Source organism: Misgurnus anguillicaudatus, chromosome 3 (genome assembly GCF_027580225.2).
Source record: "Misgurnus anguillicaudatus chromosome 3, ASM2758022v2, whole genome shotgun sequence".
NCBI classification, from domain to species: Eukaryota; Metazoa; Chordata; class Actinopteri; order Cypriniformes; family Cobitidae; genus Misgurnus; species Misgurnus anguillicaudatus.
Window position 1 is genome coordinate 17,218,762 of NC_073339.2, and position 19,256 is coordinate 17,238,017.

Sequence of the window (19,256 nt, forward strand, 5' to 3'; positions counted from 1 at the left end):
TATTAAACATCATGATTTAAGAACACTTGCATAACATGCATCAGTGCTTGTGTAAGGGATTATTGCTGTGGGGTTGTTGTAGCTATAGAGACTAATAAATGTGGCCAGTGGCTCCTGTTAGTCTCCCTGTGGGGACTGATACAACAGTGATGGATTACACATGAATTAATTCACAGAGACGAGGACGTGCTGTCAGGTGCATGTTTGTATTTTGCTATGCGACATATGTTTGTGTCTGTGTGTGTATGAGTAATGAATGTTCACTGTATTGGTGTAATTATATAATCTAATGAGATTTTGTATTCGTAGACCTGGGTGCTAACCCGTTGTCTATAGAGGACAGGATTAGCCAGGAGGCCAGCGAACTAGAGAAGCGACTCAGTATGCTGTCTATATGTAGCCAACACAGCAGTGCAGGTAACACAAAAATGCATGGGACATACAAATTTTGCAAGCAATTATTTAAAAGAAACTAGTAAACTATTTTCATCTGTATTGTAATTTGTCCTTATGTTATTTTTTGTGCTGGGCAAAGATTATAGGAACACGCACAGATTTTGGGAATTTAGCTTATTCGCCGTATTCCCCAGAGTTAGATAAGTCCCTACACCTTTCTCATCTCCGTGCGTGCTGTGACTCTGTCTGACGCGGCCCCCGCTAGCTTAGCTTAGCACAAAGTCTGGAAGTGAATGGCTCCAGCTAGCAAACTGATCCCAATAAGTGACAAAATAACGCGAACATTTTTCTATTTGTGTGTTGTGATTTGTATAGTCACACCGTGTACAAATAAAAAGGTCATATGAAACAGCGATCTTTTAACAGTATATATACTGGGAACTATATTCTCAGAAGACGAAGCACTGCTACTTGGGCGGAGTGATGTATACGGTTAAAAGATTTCTGTGTCTCATATGACCTTGTTATTTGTGCAGGGTGTGGCTGTGCAAATCACAACACATAAATAGGAAAATGTTGGCATTGTTTTGTCACTTATTGAGTGCAGTTTGCTAGCTGAAGCCATTCATTTCCAGTCTTTGTGCTAAGCTAAGCTAGCGGGGGCTGTGTCAGACAGAGTTACAGCACGCACAGAGATGAGAAAGGTATTTATGGACTTATCTAACTCTGGGGGATACGGTGAATAAGCTAAATTCCCAAAATCTGGCGTGTTCCATTAATTGTGATTAATCGCATACAAAATAAAAGTATTTTTACAGTTACAAAATAAAAAATATATTATGTATGTGTACTGTATATATATATATATATATATATATATATATATATATATATATATATATATATATATATATATATATATATATATATATATATATATATATATATATATATATATATATATATACTTTCTTAAAAAAATGCGATGTAATATGTGGGATATTTATGCAATTTTATAAGATGAACTTGCAAAAACTGCAGCTTTTTAATGATGTTCACGTCACATAATATATTTATAATATATATATATATATGCCATGGGAACGTTATGAAGTGACGTGATTATGTGACGTGAACATCATTAAAAAGCTGCGGTTTTTGCAAGTTCATCGTATAAAATTGCATAAATATCCCACATATTCCATCGCATTTTTTTAAGAAAACGTGGCACAAGATAAAGGATTTTTGCCCGAATCAATCGCAAAAAAACTTTTTTTATCATCTCTGTTTATAAATAATGGAAATTCAAATTATATTTTTGAAATGTCTGTTGGATGACTTGTCACTTATTTTTTTTTTAATAAAAAGCATTTTTGAGTTATGCAAATTAATCTTTAAAACAGAATTGAATCAATTTAATTAAAATTAAATTGATTCAATTCTGTTTTAAAGATTAATTTGCATAACTCAAAAATGCTTTTTATTAAAAAAAAATAAGTGACAAGTCATCCAACAGCAAATGTAAAAGACTTAGAGCATAACAAGACCCATGAAAGATGTGACTAAAATCTATAATTTTTGCTAGAATACATTAAACATAAAAACACTAGTATTTGTTTTAATGATGTACTACTTCAAATTACAGTAACATTATTAAACATCATTATTTAAATACACCTGCATAACATGCATCAGTGCTTGTGTAAGGGACTACACATGTAAATATTTCTTAAATAAATACATGAATGTGTGTGTATTTATAAACACATAATAATTACACACAGCACACAATCATACGTATATTATGCCAAAAATCACTTTTATTTTGTATGCGATTAATCGCAATTAATCTTTACCCAGCACTAGTTATTTTAAATCAGTGATCTGCATGTTATTTTGTCCGGGTATCAGAAAAGTGTACAGTTTATACAAGACATCATACAGTACAATGACAGTTCAAAGTAACTATCCCATCGTTTCACAAACAAGGCTTAATAGTGCTAGACTAAAACATGTCTGAGCTGTCTTATCTGAAAATAACTTGCACTGATGGATCTTAAAATATGCCAGTGCCATTGATTTGTTAAACCGGTAATGTCTTTTTCTAAGGCATGTTTATTAAAGATGCTTAAACATATTTATTTAACTAATGCCTAGTCCTGGCTTTAGCTAAGCATTGTCTGTGAAACCAGGCATATATTTATCTAGGGACAAAACAAAAATTAAATGCCACAGCTGTTCCCGTCAATCATATTTTAAGTTCATATTTTTGGAAATAATAATGGCTTACATATCATTATTTTCCTCATACAAAGCATATTGCTTGAAATGTAGCAGTTAAGTCACATAAACTGCTTTAATGGTGCTTTTTTGACACATATGTTCTCTCTGAACTATTATTACATTGAAAAATAACTGTGGAAAGACTTGAATCGCAATCATATTCTGTTTACAGCTTTTTATTGCTTTTTTATTTCCATAGTCCACTTGAAGCATTCTACTAACTTTTGAATTATATGTCAACTACTCTTTAGTTTGTTAGTAGACTGTTTGGGTTGTTACAAACAGTGATATCAAATGTTCCTTCCTAAATCATATGTCAATTATATTATGTTAATCCCACCCCTCTTTGTCACAACTGGGCAGCCTCCACCTCCAGTTATGGTGCCTCCATGGCAGGAGATGATAGGAGTATCTCCAGCTCCTCCTCTGAGACCAGCCAGTCGGATAACAGCTTGGGCAGCCGTCTGGCATTGTGGTCCGAACCTGTCAGACATCCCACCCCTGTCGAACCTTCATCATCATCATCATCAGGGGCCACGGGACCCAAGAGCACAGCCTTTTCTGTCAGCACGTCCAGTAACGAGCGTCTTTGTGGAGCAGGTACGGGAGGTCTCCACCCCCCATCCAAGCCGCCACAACCTAGGGGCCTTCAAGAGGCGGGACGCCAGAGCTCAACCGACAGTGGCATTGCCACAGGGAGCCACTCCTCTTATTCTGGAAGCTTCTCTTCTTCATACACTGGTAGCATGGATATTGGACATGGAGAGACTGAGGAGTTTGGATCCTCGATAAGCCTCCCACAAAACACTTTAGTACGGACAATAACCCTCATACCCGAGCACGGGTCATGTGCGTGTCCCCATAAAGACGCTGCTGACATGCAGGCCACTGGGTACATGGTACCCAATCCAGCTTTGCAGCATTATGATGTCCCCCGTCGGCTCGCACACCACCACACCTCTGATCAGGAGCAGTCTTTGATTCCTGCAGACCAGGAACGGAGGCCTGAGAGCGGAGGAGCTCTGAGAAAGGAGGACACATCTACAGATGCCAACGTGCCAGTGAGATTTAACTGGTGTGGTGATGGAGAAGTCTCATCTATGACAGAATTACAGCCAAACTTTTGTCCAGACTGTGGGGGAGGAAAGGTAACAAGATTTTATTTTATTGTTGCTATTATTTTTCTTTATAATTAGCATGCGACTGCTCGCAAAAAAACAAAAACAATGAACCAATTACCCTCCATATGTTAGAAGATACTCAGATATACAGAAATTATGCAGCAAAAGCTGCCCACTACAAATCACTTTCGGCGTAAATGCACTTTTTGTGGTACAAACTGTTCCCTGGATTGAAGCGAAATCTTTTAATGCCAACAACGTGCATCAAGGTTTAGCCCTACAGATCAGGATTGTGTTGACTGCGCGCCAGTCCGCTTCAATCACAGAATTTAGCCTTCCAGCGCAAATCTGCCGATTGTTTCAGGGGTCTGTTTGTTTGGAGGACGCTCAGATGTTGATGCATCAGCGGGGAAGCGAAGCTAGTTTGCAAAGTGAATTTAAATGTGTTTGTCATCTCACCACAAGCTCCTGGATCTGAGAATGCAGTAATAAGCGGCCAAATGAGAAATAAAAACAATTTCCCTAATCTGCACATTTCTTATTTCACTCCTAAAGCTGCAAAGAACATTTGCATAATAGTTGCTTCTGCAATCATTTCAGTTCGAGGACAAATGCAATACAATTAAAAAAATGTAATTAGTGGAATGTGCCTTTTTATTGTGACCACAAACATGGTTTAATAAACTCACTTGTTGTGAACATACAGCTTATTAAATTAAGATGGTTTCTTGCTTGTTGCAAATTTAAGACTAAGCAACAGACAGTGAAGATACGGTGGCAAGAAAAGTGTGTGAACCTTTAGAATTTCATGGTTTTCTGAATAAATTTGTCATAAAATGTGGTCTGATCTTCATCTAAGTCAAGGATATTGACAAACATAATGTGTCTTAAAATAATAATGCAAAAAAATCTGATCTTTTGGGTCCACACTCATTCAACATTCAAAATGGCAGTGGAAAAAGTAAGTGAACCCTTAGCATTAATAACTGGTTGACTTCAACCACCCCACAGCAGCAATAACCTCAACTAGGTGCTTCATGTGGCTGTAGATCAGACCTCTACATTTTGGAATGTGGAATTTTTGCTCATTCTTCCTTGCAGAACTGCTTTAGCTCTGTAATATTTTTTGGACGTCTCATATGTATGGCCCTCTTCAAGTCAATCCATAGCATCTCTATTGGGTTGAGGTTTGGGCTCTGGACTCCAAAAGGAAGATTTTGTTTTTTTGAAGCCATTCTGTTGTGGACTTGCTCCTGTGTTTTGGGTCGTTGTCCTGTTGCATCACCCACCTTCTACACAGTTTCAGCTGACGTCCAGACATTCTCACATTATCCTGAAGATTTGTCTGATATACTTGGGAATTTATCTTCTCCTCAATGATTGCAAGCTGGCCAGGCCCTGATGCAGCAAAGCAGGCCCAAATCATAAAGTTTCCTCCACCATACTTCACAGTTAGGATGATGTTTTCATGATGATATGCCCTGCCCTTTCTACGCCAGATGTAGCGCTGTGTGTTTTTTCCAAATAGTTCAATCTTAGTTTCATCCAGACCCGGGGTGGGTAATCGGGCAACCGGGAGAGTTCCCTGTGGGGCGCTTAACTTTTTTTTTTTTGCATTTGTCACATTAGTGAGTCTATCTTCTCTTAAATAACACTACACACGCTCCGCGGTCCATAGCCCATCTTTTCCAAAACTTTTCTCAGGTAGGCTTCTGCAGGCGCCGGGCCGACCGTAACGGTACGCGTTAGGAAGGATGGGTGGGAGGAAGAGGCCAGGGGCTGAAAAAGGCATTTAAGGAGGATGCTGCCAAATGTGCCAAGTGGCAACTTGTAAATAGAGATAGGCCTATGATTAGCATTAGCAATGTAATTATTCCTCTAATGCCGTTTTCAACCTATTCGCAAGCAAAATATACAATTTAATTAAAAGCCTTTTGTGTATCACCGGTGATTCATAGACTTATTAAATTACATAAAATTTGCAAATGATCACAAAACTTGATCTGTGTATGCAGTAAAATAACTTTATTATTTTACTTTTATAACTAATTATTTTTTAGTGAATAAGTTAATTATTATTTAATTTTTATTTAACCTTTACATTATTGGTTGAACCATGATATTAATAAATACTGTACACAATAGTAAGAGCTGAACTGTTGCTTCATTTATCCAATTTGGAAAAGTGCTAATTTGGAATTACATCATTGAAAAAGTGGGCCGGTCTTTGGCCTGAAACTCCTGGGCCGAAAAGTGGCCTCACTCCGGCCCTGGTTTTATCAGTCCAGAAAACATTTAGCCAATACCGCTGTAAAGTGTCAATCTGCTCTTTTGCAAACTTCAGGCGTGCAAAAATGTTCTTTTTAGTAAGCAGTGGCTTCCTTCGTGGTACATCCCGAGGATACCCTGCTTGTTCAGTGTTTAACGTATTGTAGACTCATGAACAAAGATGTCAGTAAGTTCTAATGATGCCTTCAAATCTTTGGCTGTCATTCGGGGTTGTTTCTTTACCTCATTGATGAGTCTTCCTTGTGCGCTTGGTGTCATTTTGACTGGGCGCCCACTTCTTGGTAGAGTAGCAACAGTCCCAAAGCGTCTCCATTTTCTTTCCCTAACTGTAGACTAATGACTTTCTAAATTCCTTAAAATAACTTTGTAACCCTTTCTAGCTTTATGTAAAGCAACAATTCTTGACCGTAGCTCCCCTGAAAGCTCTTTTTGGTGAGGCATGGCTCACATAAGGGTGATTCTCATGAAATCCAGACTTAGGAGGTGTCCAACATCAGATTTAAAAAAAAAAAAGCCTGTGAAGCCAATTTTTTTTGCACATAGAAGATTAAGGTCTGAACTTACTATAACCATTATTTTTAGAGGATTTAAAAAAAAATTTTATAGAATTATTTACATTTTTTAGATTATCATTATCAAAAATTATCATTACCGCAACATGATATTGCATTTAATATATGCATTTACAAACTCATGTGTCGGTAATGAGAACTAAAAAGTTGTCTAGGTACTAGAAAAATTGGTCTTAGACACATTTATATTCCTTATTATTGCCTCTACATTTACCAATGATCACCAAATACCACATGTTTCTTTACTGTAAATGTTTATGGTATAACATGCAATGAAGCTTTTTATTTTTTTATTTTTTTATTATAAATATTTCCATGTCAAAGAACCCAAATCCCATCATGGACACATTGCGGTAATGAAAAGTTTCCCCTTGTGGAAAAAACAAAATTGGTTTGTATGATGTCATTTGAAATCATGTGCAAAATAATACGTGAAGGGATGTTTGTAACTATATAATTCTTATTTTGATACTCTTCCAGTACTTTGCATTTACTTTTTTTATCAAAATGTTTCATGACACCTCATTAGTCTAATTTTGCAAGAATTACCTATAAGTGTGTTGTTCTTGTGCAGAGCAAACTCCAAAAGTTTGAGTGTTTTTTTATCAGTCACAGTAGCTGTCCACACATCCAAATGTATTATCTTAACGAAAATCCATGTGTGCTAAAACCTGACTCCAATTTGCTTTTTTGAGGTCATTGACTCAAGGGTTTACATACTTTTTCCACAAGCACTATGAGGTTTTTTGGTTGTTCTCAATATAATAAAGACATGAAAGATCAGAATTTTCTTGTGTAATTATTTTTTAGACACATTATGTTTCACAATACTCTTGATTTAGATGAAGATGAGATCACATTTATGAAAAATTTATTCAGAAAGCTATGAAATTCTACTTCAAATACTTTGGTTCAAATAAACCAATTCATTGAACCTATTTTATTGTGTAGTGGCAAACTAAATAAAATAGGTTCAATTAATTTTTTTTTTTTTTTTTGCTTCCACAAAGATGGTCCCATACAGTACATTCGATTTCAGGTGTAACCTATGTTGTGCACATAACTGATAATTTTCCCTTTTAGGTTACATTTAAGCCTATTTTTAATCTTTATAGGAATGCCTTCAGTCAATGAAAAGCAAAGAAATACCTTGTGAATCAGTTTATTTTTTTGTAGGTGTTGGAGAGGAGCAGATGTGAGATGAGCAGCAGTTCGGAACAGCAGAAACCTTTTCATAACACTCACGGTGAGTCTGATAAAAGACCTCTAAAGATGTGTTTTTTTGGTCAGGATCACTGGTTTTTGTTTTGTGGCAAATAACAAAACTTGAATGATGTTCAATAGCACATGCATTAGTTTTGCTCTTTCCCCGGCAGCATTTTTTTAACAAAGTTGCCAGCCAGCACCAGTATTTTTTATGATTTTCACAAAAGTGTAATGCCTTCCAGAAGTTTTTTTCTATAAATATATAAACAAGCAATATATCAAATATAAAGAATAAACCCTGCTTTTAAAAAACAACAAAACTTTTCATCCTATATTAGTTTTTTTTTTCTTTTATTAGCACCTCTCATATATGGGTAGGTTTCTTTAAAAATTCACATTTTTGAACAAAAAGCTGAGATAATTGCATTTTTGACTTTTATTAAAGATCAGATTCAGCACGATGATCAACCATACACAGATTATTTACTGTTTTTGGATCCGTATATGCTATAGTGTTTTATAAGGTGGGTAAAAGCGTCACCTACTGCATAATAGCAAAATATGGATTGACGTAAAACGCAGAGAAGTGTTTTCTCTTAATTGACGAGATAACTCACCAATGGCGGGGAAAGAGTTAAAGATTACTGTTTAAAAAGCTTGTCTGTGAAATCCAGCCTGTGTCTCAATCTAATTGTGAGATTTGGAGCATCAAATATTGATTTCAGTTATTGAATTTCTAGCCTTAATCAGTAAATATTAAAGTTCTTTCTCATTGTGTGTAGGTTGATTTTATATATCATACAAAAAACATGAGTTTAGCTGGGTTTTCACAGAGTGTAATTGAGATATTTTATCTGAATATCTAAGTTTGTGTCTAACACCTTTAACCTGATTGGTTTCAGCTGAACAAATGAATGATTTTACATTTTGAACCATGAATCAATATCACATGGAGAGAGTTGTGTTGAGAATCTAAATTATAAATGGCTTACTGATTCATGCATGGGCTTTTGTCCTGATCAGCAGATCCAAAAGGCAATTATGAGCAAATGGCATTTATGACTGATGCATGCAGGTGGCCACAGTTCAGAGCAGGAGAGTATGGTAATTGAGATGCCTGTACTTATATTACTATCCCATGACAGCATTTCATCCACTTGATTGCATTTGTAACTGTTTATGAATCATGTTTGTGTTGTCATACAGGATGTTCGCTGCCTTGCCCCGGGGACGTGGGACTGATGGTTATTGACCGATTTCAAAGTGATTCTGCCAACTACGTGAATATACCAGTCAGTCCTACATCTAAACGGCAGCTGCACTATATGGAGTTGGATCTGCAGGATCGACAGGAGTCGAGCCACACCGTCAGAGGTGCACTGTGTTCCTCAATCATTTTGTCATTATTTTTCAACCTTATTAGAGACAGAGCGCAGCACGTCATAACCTGAAAACCACGCCCACTGGGGGGAAAAGAATCCAACTGTCTCCATTGAACTTGTGTTGCGGGGGGCTGCCTCCTTGTCATTTATGGCTTATAACAAAAAACAGAATAATGCCTAAAAGCTGCTGTGTGGCAATATGTACAGCTAACAAGCCAAAAAAAACAGAAATAAGTTTTTATAAGCTGTCAACCTCAAAAAACGAGCATTTAAAGACACAAAAGTGGAAAACAGGCAACGTTTCATAGTACTCCTATTAGTAGAACTGCGTCCACTAGGGGGAAATGTAGTCGGCGATCCACTTTTTTCTCCTTAAAAGTTGGGTTTTACTGCTCGACAGCTCATAAAAACTTATTTCTGGGTTCTTTGGCTTGTTAGCTGTACATATTGTCACACAGCAGCTTTTAGGCATTATTCTGTTTTTTGTTATAAGCCAGAAATGACAAGGAGGCGGCCTCTCGCAATACAAAGTCAATGGAGACGGTGGGATTGTTTGCCCCCCGGTGGGCGTGTTTTTCAAATTTGCATAACTGCGCTCTGTCTCTATAGGAATGCTTGATTCTGATTGTCCAGTCACATATTGCAGGTTTGTTATTCCCAGATAAGAACCGGTCAAACTGAATAACACATTGCAGGGTTTCCCGCAGAAAATGTTTTAGTTAAGATGGTAGGGTTGCATGGGTCCGGGGGGCGTGTAATTAAAGGGGCGGGGGCCATGATGAAAATTTAAATATTTTTTATTAAAAACACTCAAATAAAACTTAATTTTGAAGAAACTATGACAGAAAATGAACACATATCAGATTTTTAATGAATTGTTTGGTTTTAACCGATATCTCTTAACAGGAATAGCTGCGTGATGAAGTGAAACTAAAGGGCTAATAAACCAAAACTGAAGCAGATGTTGTAGAACGTCTAGCGAACGATGATAGATAGCGCTAAGATTGTAAAAACTGATTATTTCCCACTACTAATTACATTATCTTAAAGGAGTGTAACTGCTGTAGCATGTAAATAATGCACAACAATAACGTGAGCAAGAGCGCTCAACAATAATATATCGAATCAACAGGCATGTGCAACCTCAAACAACAAAAATCAGCAGCTTACTTAATTTAAATTTGCAAGAACTATAGACAAATACAATAACAGGCTTAAATAAACCCAAAACATAAGTCCACTTACAGTTCTCACAGACACGCGTTTTATCAACTGGCTATCCTCCAGACAGTGACAGACCACGTCTTTCTCGGCCGTGTGGTGTGCGTGCCCACTCACGGTGTGAAGCGCATCCACGCTATTCTCTGAGATGCACTTAATGGCCTTTTGTGCAGCCATTTTTTACATTTTTTTTAGATGACCTAGTTAAGGTGGTAGGGTTTCCCAGCTTAGGCGGGCCACCCGAACTGCAAAGTGCTGCAGGAAACCCTGCACAGTAACCCAGATGCTGCAAATCATTTTGACATGTAATGGCTTTCTCTGATATTTCTGAGACAGAGAGCGCTAGAAGTCAGGACAGATGTAAAAACATTATGCTTGGTACATTACACATTAAATCAGTAGGCGGTCTTTTGTGGCTGTTTGAACACATTTGACCCGTGAGTGTCTACATAACATAAGGAATCCGGTCAAAAGCGTTTTCGACTACCTCTGAATGTGGTCCAAAGTGGGCGAGCTTAAAACGATGTATACCGGTATTTAATGTCATTCACTTGTTATCCGATCAACCAAAGTGGATCTTAATAATACTAGGTGTAAACAGGGCCTTACATCCAACTTTTTCCATATTTGATTAGAAAAGTGCTGTTAAGGGCAAGATTTTCAGTGATTTTAATGATTCAAATGTTTATAACGCCAAGTTGTTGTACAGTATGTCTCAAGAGCATTTGTAATGATGGGCAAAAGATGTATGGACCACATTTATGATGTTATTTTCAGAGCTAGACAGCTGTGGTTGTATGAATTGTTAATATATACAAAGGTGCCGCTTTTTGGATTCTCTATGGTCTCTTGTGTTCCAACTAGAACAATAACGGCATAAAGACATGGAGGGTGAAAATTAATGACAATGTTTACAGAATTATTAATTTTAAAATTACAGGCTGCAAGCAATAACACTGTGGCTTCACATTTTTTTCACTACTAAAATTAGGTTAGATTACTAAATAATCACCTACACAATGTGTATGCAAGCCGTTATTTATTTTTTCTGGACACCCAAAAAAGGCAATTTTTTGCTCACACCTACAGAGTGGCAATTTTAACATGCTATAATAAATTATCCATATGGTATTTTGAGCTAAAACTTCACATATGTACCGGGAGACACCAAAGATTTATTTTACATCTTAAAAAAGTCTTGTGAAATGTCCCCTTTAAAATCCATTGTTTTTCATCATTGTAAACAGCGTCCAGCTCAAGCACCAAGTACGCCCACATTGACATCAATGCTACTGAGACAGTACAGAGGGTGGGAGCCCAGCATGCACAAGGCAGAGAGCAGAGACTACAGGAACTTGAACAGAAGAAAAGAGGAACTCTACCCTGAAAATATCTATACAAATATGCATACTGTACATCAGTGGTTCTCAAACTGGGGGCCGCGAGATGGTGCCAGGGGGGCCCCAGTTTTATGACATTTTATAAAATAAATTAATTTATCATGCATTCTGTGCAATTAAACATAAAAAAATAAGACTACTAACCAACAGCACTACTTCGTCTCATTTAATATGGTTTGTTTAATCAAAAGTTGAGTTTTAAAACAGTTTCTTGTCCTAAATTTTCTTTGGGGGGGGCCGCGAAGAAATGCGCCATACAAAAGGGGGGCCGCACGCTGAAAAGTTTGAGAACCACTGCTGTACATAGAGTACCTATTATGCTCTTTGTACTAATATTTTTCTTTTAAATCCATGGTAACACTTTATAGTGACTCTGTTATACATTAAATATAATGACTATAATAATAACAGTAAATTATGCATACTTGCAACTAACCCTACAGTAAGTACATGTTGTTAATCATTATTACTTAGTAATTAAATGTACAGTATAATTACACTGCAATATGGATGTCGTAAAATATAGCGTAACAAAGTCCACAATAAATGCATTTAATAGCGGTCTTTTATGGACCTTACTTTATACGTATACAAAATTGCCCTTTAAATGTAATGCATAATACATGACTGTGCTAAATAATTATTGTAATTGCTAAAGTGTTTCTACATTCTGTGTAATTTTGTAGATGAATGTCTTGTCATTTTGATATTCACATGGAATTAGTAAGGTTTTACTGAAAACAACACACACTTTGACTGTTGACAACTGTAAATATATTATCTTTGGTGACCAATTTTGCTTTGTACATTTACACATTTAAATATTTCATAAGAAACATGCTGTATTTTTTCAGATATTATTTTCTGACATTTCTATATCGAACATAGTAGTAATAAAGCTGTCATCTAACATCAGTACTCTGTGTTGCCAGTCCATGTTTAAACCCCTCTGAGGCCAATCATCAAACTCCATTATTGTTTAAAACACTTAGGAGACAATGCTTACATCATTTTATTTATTATCAAATATAATTGAAGCAACTTCAAAATCTCTTAAAATCAAAAACCAGTAACACTACAATAATGTTGTATTTATCAGTAAATGTCTTCGCTAACAATTAGCACGCATTTATTAACCTTTAGTTAATGCACCATGACTTAACATGAATAACTGTATGGCATTAACAATGTAACCAGTACCAACTTTTCATTTTATTAATATATTAATGCTGAAAAAAACATGAACTAAGATTAATAAAATGTTGAAGAAGTATTGTTCATTGTTAGTTAATGCATTTACTAATGATAACAAGTACAACCTTATTGTAAAGTGTTATGCAAAAAACTTTAAATCACTAACCTTAGGTTAGTAATAACAGTAATACCATGAATTAGTGTGCAGTTTGTATAATATTTTGTGACAATGACTTAACAGCATATTAACAACAAAGATGTTGATTTAAGTCCATCTCAGGACAACACTGTCAATCATAACACTGTCGCAGCATGTACTCAATGCTATTCTGATTCAGCCAGTATAATAGTTGACTCAAGGTCTACTGTCTCCATACTTAGATTTTTTTCCTATTAAAGCACATCTCCTGCTTGACATTACATAGCAACGTTATTTTAACAAAGTAACATTCATTCTACATGTAAATCTGCTTGTTTGATAAATCAGATTGTGACTATTTACAGACATAAAACGGGAAATAACCCACAAAAGCAGAACCGATTACATTTACAAAGACAATCAGTACCAAAATTACTGAAAAGTTGAACTTTCAGATTGAAAATGTTGAGCTAATATACAATAAGGAAGGCCATGTCATAGTCCCATCCAATGTGTTGAATAACATTAGTATACAGACAAAGAAACAGCATTTAGTATGTGACCTGTTAATGATTATAGAGTAGCTAGCTGTAGTCGTCATGGTGATGAAAATGGTATTCACAGTTCATTGTGTTGCAATCCATTACGGGAAATCTTATTCGTCAAGTCTTGCAAATGTTTCTTCATCTAAAAAAAAAAAATGGAATGGCAGAAACAGAAATAATTCAATTAGTCAGCTTTAAAGGGGCACACCACTTTTTTTGAAAATATGCTCATTTTCCAGCTCTTCTAGAGTTAATCATTTGATCTCTACCCCCCTGGAATCCATTCAGCCGATCTCCGGGTCTGGCGGTAACACCTTTTGCATAGCTTAGCATAATCCATTGAATCTGATTAGACCATTAGCATCGCGCTCAAAAATGACCAAATAGTTTCGATATTTTTCCCATTTAAAACTTGACTCTTTTGTAGTTACATCGTGTACTAAGACCGACTGAAAAGTTGCAATTTTCTAGTCAGATATGTCTAGGAACTATACTCTCATTCTGGCGTAATAATCAAGCACTTTGCTGCCGTACCATGGCTGCAACAGGCGCAACGATATAACGCAGTGCCCGAAAAAAGTCCCATGCTATCGAAAGTTTTCCAGTGATCTTAGTACACGATGTACCCACAGAAGAGTCAAGTTTTAAATAGGAAAAATATCTTTGGTCATTTTTGAGCGCAATGCCAATGGTCCAATCAGACTCAATAGACCATGCCAAGGTATGCTGTAAGTGGCACCGCCAGACTCGGAGATCGGCTGAATGGACTCCAAAACAGCAAAAATCCAATGCTTAACTCCAGAGGAGCTAGAAAATGAGTGTCCCTATAAACAGTACTCATAATATCCTGTCTGTATCATGCATATGCAAATAAAATGAATTTGAAAGAAATTAAAGGCGGGGTGCATGATCTTTGAAAAACACTTTGGAAAAGGGAGTCGGGCGACTACTAACCGACATCATTATCTGGGTTGCGTATGTGAGGGGTGGGCTTATCAAAAAAAAAGTCCAGATTCTATTGGGGTAGGGACGTGATTTTTTAGGTGATTTCAAATGTCAACATTGGCTTTTTCAGAGATCATGCACCCTGCCTTTAAAGTAAAACTCTCAAAATCATCTGAACAACTAAACATTTTCTACAATCGGTTGAGCGGGTCTACCTTGTATCCCATTTCTCGTGCTTTCTCAGCAAGTGTGTTATATTTCTCTTTGTTTCTCATAATGTGGTCCTCATCTCCCAGGGCCTCTACATGCTTTAGTTTCTGATGTGATAGTTCCAGTTGCTCCTGATAGTGCTGGTGCTTCTCCACTTTTGTTTCAAAGTGTCTGAGTTCCTCCTACAGGACATGTTAGGGGACATGCATGGTAAAATCAAACTGAATATTTAATAGAACATTAGGGGGTCAGTTTCCCAGACAGGGTTAAGATGAATCCAGGACTAGTCCTTTGTTATATTAGGACATTTAAAGGGATAGTTCACCTAAAAATGAAAAATTCTGTCATCATTTACTCTCATATTATTACAAACCTGTATAATTTCTTTAAAGGAATAGTCTACTCATTTTCAATATTAAAATATGTTATTACCTTAACTAAGAACTGTTGATACATCCCTCTATCATCTGTGTGCGTGCACGTAAGCGCTGGAGCGCGCTGCGACGCTTCGATAGCATTTAGCTTAGCCTCATTCATTCAATGGCACCATCTAGAGACAAAGTCAGAAGTGACCAAACACATCAACGTTTTTCCTATTTAAGACGAGTAGTTATACGAGCAAGTTTGGTGGTACAAAACAAAACGCAGCGCTTCTCCAAGCTGATCCAAAAGAGGAACTATATTTTATGGCGCAACAGCACCTTTGGGAGCACTTCGACTCGCCTGAAAAGTCTCATAATGAGAAGTTATGCGCCGAGTCAAAGTACTCACAAAAGTGCTATTACGCCATAAAATTTAGTTCCTCTTTTAAATCCGCTTAGAAAAGCGCTACGTTTTATTTTGTACCACCAAACTTGCTCGTATAACTACTCGTCTTAAAGAGGAAAAACGTTGATGTGTTTGGTCACTTCTAAATTTATCTCTAAATGGTACCATTGAATGAATGGGGCTAAGCTAAATGCTGTCGAGGCGTCGCGGCGCGCTCCGGCGCTTGCGTGCACGCGCACAGATGATGGAGGGATGTATCAACGGTTCTTGGTTGGGGTAGTGACATATTTTGGTATTGAAAATGAGTAGACTATTCCTTTAAGAAATTTTATTGAATGTTCCTAATTAAACAGTCTGTGAGCCTCATTCATTTCTATAGGATTCTTTATTCCTACTACGGAAGTGAATAGGGTCCACGAATGGTTTGGTGACAAACATTTCTCAATATATCTTCCTTTGTGTTCATCAGAACAAAGAAATGTATACAGGTTTGTGACAACATGAGAGTAAGTAAACGATTTTTGGGTGAACTATCCCTTTAAATGAAGGCAGCTCAAACATGCATTTTAGTCTGGGACTAGAATAAGCCCTGTCCGGGAAACCGCCCCTAGATGCATGCTAATAATCTGACCATCATGCCGTCTATGGCCAGGATGAGAAATTAATGTGTGTTACTGCATTTGTTCTTCTACAGTATGTCAAACGAATCTTACTTTAAAAGAGTCGAGCTCGTCCTCGCTAAGATTTGATCTTTTTGCCATCTCCCAAAGCTCTGTGACCCGTGGCTCTTTGAATTCTGTCATGAATAAGAGATCAAACATTTTAATTCAAATCAGACATTTTTAAGGCAGTTTATTAAACAAAGTTATGGGATAGGTACACACCGGTATCATCACTGTATCCCTCATGCGTGATTTTGCGGAGTCGTTCGAAGCCCTGGTTGAGGTATCTCATTCTCTGCTTCAGATCTGCATGTTTTTGATGGAGAACATGTTCCTTTACTTCACCCTCCAGAGGACTTATTACGTTCTTATGGATCTCTTAGGGAAAGGACGGTACAAGAGATTTATTCATCAAGATGTGACATTTCAAAAGATTGTGAGAATCTGCACAGAGGATTACATTATTAATTAAAGACTAACAAATATAACTTAAATATGTGAAATCGCAGCACTAAACTCGTACCTTCTGTCCGACTCACAGTATCCATGACAATGTTGTATTCATTGATCTTGTCTTTGTGATGCTGGAATTCTCTCTGAAGACTTTGGAGTTCCTCATCCGAGAACTTTCCAGAAGTTTTGGCCTGAGGGTCAAAAGATCACAAAAACATTCAAGTTAGCAAGTTGTGTGAAAGAATTGGACACATTAACCTGTTAATGAGTATGTGAAACACATTCAAACTCGTGCAGTTATTACTCTGGTCACGTGGAGCTCACCTTGTTCCACAGCTTGTCTAGTCTTGGGTCATCGAATGTATCTCCCTCTTTAAAATCATGATCTTTCAGTCTGTTGCTGTCCAATGTACGAGTGTCTTTTTTGCCATCCATGCCATACTTTGCTAGAATAACTGCACAAGCAAGGACATGGTGTTATGCTCGCTATTTATCATGTTATATTACATTTCCACCTATTTTATCTCTATGAGATTCATTCCGTATTTATTTATTTTTTTTGTTGAGAGGAATCTGTTTAGTTTTTTATTTTTTTGACCAGGTTTGTTTGTTGTTAATGCCATATGGTCTTTAAAACCTAAAGAAAGAGTGAAATCTTACTATTAAAATTGCGTCTAAGCTTGGCTTCTCTCTCTCCATCTTCATCCAAGCCTTCTGCTTTGTGCTTCTTCCACTGAAGTTCATCTTTCTCTTGGATCTTTAAATCGCTGTGTAGTTCAGAAAGCCTCACAGGTGAAAGCTGCATCTACATTTACGTACAGGTGATAGATGGACACAGTGTTGTTAATATGCACAAAGGATGTGTACGATTTAAACGTCATTCAAAGAGAAAGTTCAATAACCACAAATACAGTCGCATATCTGTAATGTCTTGCAGCACAAGATTTAACCATTGAACCATTCATTGGTCACATTACTTACCCGTATTGCCTTTTCCCAAACCTGGTTAAGTTTGGCAATCCTGAATTCCACCTGATTGTTGTCTTTTTCTGTTGCTTTTGGCTCGTTCACTTCTTTTGAGTACTTCCCCGCGTTTGCCCCGAGCACGAAGAGACATAACAAAAGTATAAAGTGCATTTTCGGTCTGAAGGACGAGACGAGATTAATAACAAATGTGAAGTGAAGTGTTCAATATTTCTTGAGCATCAGCGGTGGTAGTCAGGAAGCGAAAATCATATGGCGTTCACATGCGTTTCGCAGTGCATCATGGATCTTGTAGTTTAAAGTCTCGGGGTCTCTCGCGATTTAGAACGGGAGAGTGGCCGTTAAAAGACTTCAAATTCCACAAAGCGCTGCGACGTCGTTACCTAGTAACAGCGCGTGAAGGGGCTTTGGGCAAATGAGATCGATCCACGCACTGAGAATGAAAAGATGATGGAAACGGCCCGCTAGATTAGAAATCAATCAAATACATTAAACCATAAACACAGACACGGCAGTAAACCTAGAAAATATTTTTAATGGCAAAAGTGTTATTTTACTGGTGGCAATTATGTTGAGAAAATATAATCTAATACCGTGTAAATCAAATTCATTATTTTCACCTCTAATTAGGTTAACGTTACAAGAGGACAGATTATTCTTTGCAGTCTGTCTTGTTCAGGACAGCTACCTATAGGCTATTGCATTTTATTCCTTCAAATTTTCCCTGAATTCTATTGATACACTTACCATTTACAATTGCGGTGATGGCACAGTATATATTAAACAAAAGGACATTTCAGATTGTCCAACTACTATAAAAGAACGAAAAGAAATATGTGAAATGAAATATTGTTACATAATTAACCGCTTGTTACATAAACATGTTAATAATAAAATAATTTGTTAAAACAAAATGATGAAACAGTCATGACAAAACCATTTGTGTTATTTGTAAAATGTGTACATTTAAAAAAAAACAAAGTTTTATCTATGTTAAATGGATGGGGAAAATCTGTTTTGATTTCTGATAAGTTTTGATAACATTTATCCTTAACTGGCTGCAGCGAGAGCCACTTTTTTTACAAAATAAAAAAATGAGTTTGTTGATGTTTGTTCTAGGTATTAACCCAACTGTCACCACAAAAGTTTATGTGCATCTTCAAATGAATATAACTCTGACATTTTTTTTGTTTTTTTGTCTAAAAGCCTAAACTTGGTCTTCTTTTAAAGAAGACAGTTTAAGTGAGGGCAGTGCCAAGTGTTTAAGGTTTAAAATTGTTATAGCAGTTTACATTTATTTTAATAAATAAAAATAATGCAATAACATATTCATTTTATAAATGAAATTATAAAAATTTAAATATTTTACAAAAGTAATAATGTAAACATTAGGTCATAAGTCTCAAGTAGTTGTAATCCAAATTTCAAGTTAAAATCACAAAAATTAGGTATGTGTCACACTTTTAGTGGTTTTGCCAACAACGGC

General features: G+C 36.6%; 2 protein-coding genes across 6 annotated transcripts in view; one reads left to right on the plus strand and one right to left on the minus strand.

The window, feature by feature from the left end:
- Positions 1–12,785, plus strand: part of dok7b (docking protein 7b) — a 35,884-nt gene extending 23,099 nt beyond the window's left edge. For 2 of the 5 annotated variants that reach the window (XM_073862456.1, XM_055204957.2), the window contains 6 exons: positions 310–417; positions 3,043–3,827; positions 7,838–7,907; positions 8,891–8,971; positions 9,074–9,241; positions 11,718–12,785. In XM_073862456.1, the coding sequence (XP_073718557.1) occupies positions 310–417; positions 3,043–3,827; positions 7,838–7,907; positions 8,891–8,971; positions 9,074–9,241; positions 11,718–11,857 (1,352 nt within the window). In that variant the 3' untranslated portion in view covers positions 11,858–12,785. The remainder of the gene's footprint in view (positions 1–309; positions 418–3,042; positions 3,828–7,837; positions 7,908–8,890; positions 8,972–9,073; positions 9,242–11,717) is intronic. The other 3 variants (XM_073862457.1, XM_073862458.1, XM_073862459.1) reach the window with 3 other exon arrangements.
- An 87-nt stretch (positions 12,786–12,872) lies between these two features.
- Positions 12,873–18,043, minus strand: lrpap1 (low density lipoprotein receptor-related protein associated protein 1). The gene is made up of 8 exons (XM_055204958.2): positions 17,768–18,043; positions 17,447–17,591; positions 17,111–17,241; positions 16,857–16,977; positions 16,556–16,711; positions 16,385–16,467; positions 14,909–15,085; positions 12,873–13,890 (listed from the first exon to the last, which is right to left on the minus strand). Exons 1-8 carry the CDS (start codon positions 17,921–17,923, stop codon positions 13,822–13,824), a joined length of 1,038 nt encoding a protein of 345 aa, XP_055060933.1. The 5' UTR covers positions 17,924–18,043; the 3' UTR covers positions 12,873–13,821.
- Positions 18,044–19,256: the final 1,213 nt, after the last annotated feature.

Excerpts from the sequence above, each read along its gene's own strand:
- lrpap1 (XM_055204958.2), bottom strand. The coding sequence starts at position 17,923 with ATGCACTTTATACTTTTGTTATGTCTCTTCGTGCTCGGGGCAAACGCG. Across the intron at positions 17,242-17,446 it reads GCTTAGACGCAATTTTAATA|TTATTCTAGCAAAGTATGGC; the intron begins GTAAGATTTCAC and ends TTGCTTGTGCAG. Across the intron at positions 16,712-16,856 it reads TACTGTGAGTCGGACAGAAG|AGATCCATAAGAACGTAATA; the intron begins GTACGAGTTTAG and ends CCTTTCCCTAAG.